At 52.1% G+C, this 3211-nt stretch overlaps 2 protein-coding genes across 2 annotated transcripts in view, besides 3 other annotated features; one reads left to right on the top strand and one right to left on the bottom strand.

Moving 5' to 3' along the window:
- The window catches only part of TraAM80_07338 (uncharacterized protein), a gene marked incomplete at both ends in the record, with an annotated part of 378 nt that extends 191 nt beyond the window's left edge, over nucleotides 1-187 (top strand). Inside the window, one exon of the mRNA XM_029384134.1 lies at nucleotides 1-187. This exon is cut by the window's left edge and continues 191 nt beyond it. Coding sequence (XP_029236011.1) covers nucleotides 1-187 — 187 coding nt within the window.
- Nucleotides 188-878: 691 nt separating this feature from the next.
- Nucleotides 879-929: a sequence feature (A-rich).
- A 103-nt stretch (nucleotides 930-1032) lies between these two features.
- Nucleotides 1033-1160: a sequence feature (A-rich).
- Nucleotides 1161-1206: 46 nt separating this feature from the next.
- TraAM80_07339 (putative amino acid transporter) lies at nucleotides 1207-2676 on the bottom strand (the record flags this gene model as incomplete). Its single annotated transcript, XM_029384135.1, has 1 exon — nucleotides 1207-2676. One exon carries the CDS (start codon nucleotides 2674-2676, stop codon nucleotides 1207-1209), a length of 1470 nt encoding a protein of 489 aa, XP_029236012.1.
- A 524-nt stretch (nucleotides 2677-3200) lies between these two features.
- Nucleotides 3201-3211: part of a microsatellite that runs on past the window's edge.

Consider the following 3211-nt stretch of genomic DNA (forward strand, 5'->3'; position numbering starts at 1 on the left):
CAGACCAACTCTCTCGGCCGGCCTCCTTCTGGCTCCTTCGTGCCCTTCCCCCAACACCGCTACGCAGAAGCATCTGAATGCCTGCGCCGCGTGGACCATCGCAAAAAGACCCAATTCACGACTTTGCCTCGGCCCTAGCCGTGCAACGCGCTCACCACCCGTCACAGGGGACGCGCCAACCGTGTAATCGCTCGGATGTGCACCAGTCAAAGGGCAAACGCGTCATGTGAAGACACCGTTGGGCCAGTTCAGTTGCACAGCCGCCTTAAAAGCCCTTCAGCAGTGACGGCTGCCACCCGCTCCACTCCAGAAAGTGTGGGGAGTGTCGTGGGCGGCGCGCGACGCATGCACCTGCACATAAACGAACTTGCCCTTTCAAAACAATGCGCCTTGCGTCAAACTACACGTCATGACAAGCACCTGAGAAAAGCAGACAGTGTTGGGGTGTTCGTTCACTACACAAATTGAAGGGCAACACCACGATGAACACCATATTTTGGCCCATAGCGCTCAACATTCCCCACTTAAGATGGGAGTTATTCAGTGCTCACGAAGATACAAATTCATAACTCATGGCGGTAGGGCAACGCCACTTATTGTGAAAGTGAAGAAACTGCAGTTCAGGTAGACGCAACCGTCACACCCCTCCGTAGGAAACGTAACAAGAGCAGGTGGTTGGGCGGAATGTGGGAAACAAAGCATACAGTAAGCTGCACTAGCTATTTACCATGACGGTATCGTTGGAGTCACACACAAGTTCATAAAAAAAACAAACAAACAAACAAACAAAGGAGGGAAAGCATAAAAATTAAAACTCATAAATGGAAAAAATGCCCATACGTTTGCATACACACACACACACACACATGAGACAAACTAACAACAACAAAAAAACAAAAAAAAACAAAAAAAAACAAAAAAAAACAAAACACAGTAGTAAATACACATAATCATAGTCCTTCTGCACCACTCTTAGTTTTCACTAACATGAAATTTTACCGTCAATTTCAGCTTTTCCCCCACTTCGTCTTGAAAAAAAAAAAAAAAACAACAACAACAACAAGATAAAAAAGCAATGAAGTCAAAAAAAAGAAAAAAAAACGAGAACGTAAGGGACTAAAAAATGAAAAATGGAAAAAAAAAGAAAAAAGAAAAAAAAACATAATCATAATGGTAATATTCACAGCATTCTGTGCTGTCGTCTCTCTAGCCTACAGCGGTGTCATAAATGGTGGCGCCCGTACCAAACACAACGCCAACGACACCCGCCACCAGCATCACGTACGTGAGGATGTAGTGGAAGGCGCCCACTTTCTTCCATGTCCAGTCGCCCGCATACATCACGTAAAACGCCGGAAAAATAAAGCTGATGCATCCACCAGAGATGGAGCCTGCAAAGCCCAATACAATTTGGATCCTCGGGATAAACAGGCCACATAGCAGTGCAACAGCTGAAATAAGACTCACAGCAATGCAGTGCTTCCAGTAGGGCAACTTATCCACGTCCCAACCGAGACCGTGGTAGATGGCATTGCGTGCGGCCATGAAAAGCATCGCGTAGGAGGCGCACAACTTTGAGAGCACACCAATGTACGCCACCAACACCTCCGGCTCATCGAGTGGGTGGTACATGAGCAGAATGGAGTCGTTCACCTTCTTGCCAAAGTCCATGTAACCGAAGAAGCTTGTCATGCCGTACAGCAGGAAGCAGAGCGTCATGCCAATGCCGGCGGCAAACGTGAACCGCGTAAGCGTGGGGTTCTTCATGTCCCAATACACCTCGTACGCATTAATTTGACAAACGTAGGCGAACATGAAGACGCCGAGGCCCTCGATTGCCTCGTTGCCGGAATTGAAGAGCACCACAGCGGAGTTGTCATCCTTGCCCATGCTGACATTGTGGATGTTTTCCGACAGCCCGTGCGTGCAGGAGTGCACCACAATCACCACGACGAAGTAGATGATGAAGGAAACCGCGAAGGTGGAAAAGTAGCGAAGCGAGTCGATGTGCTTCGGGATCACCAACGGCATCATCGCGCAGAGCCACACAACGACTGTCAGCAGGCGGTTGCCAGCCGTTGTCTTCAGAAATTTCGGCGTGCTCTGGCTGTGCATCAAGACGTTCTTGAAGATGTCGCCGACGCTGATCACGTACGCGACGCAGGCGCTAAACCCATGGAAGACGCGGACCGACGCGACAAACAAAGCGAACCAGCGGCCCATCAGTACCAACGCCACCGCCTCGTAGCTGCGGATCTTCGTTCGTTGCGCCGCCACACCGAGAGCGTACACCGAGTAGATGGTCAAAAACGTAATGATCGCAAGGTACACAATGGCCATCACGACCCCACTTTTGTTCGTCGCCAGGGGCAGACCGAGGATGCCGGCCCCGATCGACGACGACGCGAGGTTGAAGGCGCTCGCAAGGATTCCTCCAGGTGGAATTACGACGTTCACGCACGTGTTCAGCTTTGCAAGAAGACCGTTGGGAGCCGGCAACTGGTTCACAGACGGTGCATTTGCCTCCTCTTTCTTGGCAGTGTTGCCCTCATTGTAAGTAGAGGGTTGCAACGATAATGTGGCGTCGTTAGGATGTGTGCCCCTCGTGCCGGGAGCCGCGAGGGTAGACGGGTGCATAGCGGTCAGCGCTGTCTCTTCGTTGCCAGTCGTGCGCATGTGATTGCTTCTCTCCAGAGGCTTTAGCTTACTACAGTTGCGACGAGAAGAGGTGGAAAGAGAGAGAGAGACGGAAAGGTGGGGGAGGGTCGCCAGGCAGGCAGTGGCGTGTCTGCGTGCGAAGGCACAGAGAGGAGGCCAGCGGGCCACACCACCACCGAAGCTCCATCTGGGCAGTTGGCGCCAAATTATTTCTTCACCCCCATGCCGGCTGCGCACACGGCAGCAAACGGTCGCCGCGGGTAACCGCGGTGACGCCCAGAAATCCAGAGATGAGGGGTGCGGTAGCTCCCTGCTTCTCCGCGTGTTAACTCGCAGGGCGTGAGGTCCAATACCAGCAGGGGAAAGGCAACGCTCACTCCTATGCCTCCCTCTTCCGTCGGGTGCGTTGTTTCTGTTTTGTAACCTTATCGGCTTCGCACAACACTCCCATCCCCAGCAACGCGATCGCGAGTCCTCTCGCGATCGCGCTTACCTTCCCTCCACCCTGCGTCTCCCAGAATGATCGCTGAACCGCTTGCTCGAAAAAGCAAAA

This window comes from Trypanosoma rangeli (genome assembly GCF_003719475.1).
Source record: "Trypanosoma rangeli strain AM80 chromosome Unknown Tra_15.4_contig_00301, whole genome shotgun sequence".
NCBI lineage: Eukaryota > Euglenozoa > Kinetoplastea > Trypanosomatida > Trypanosomatidae > Trypanosoma > Trypanosoma rangeli.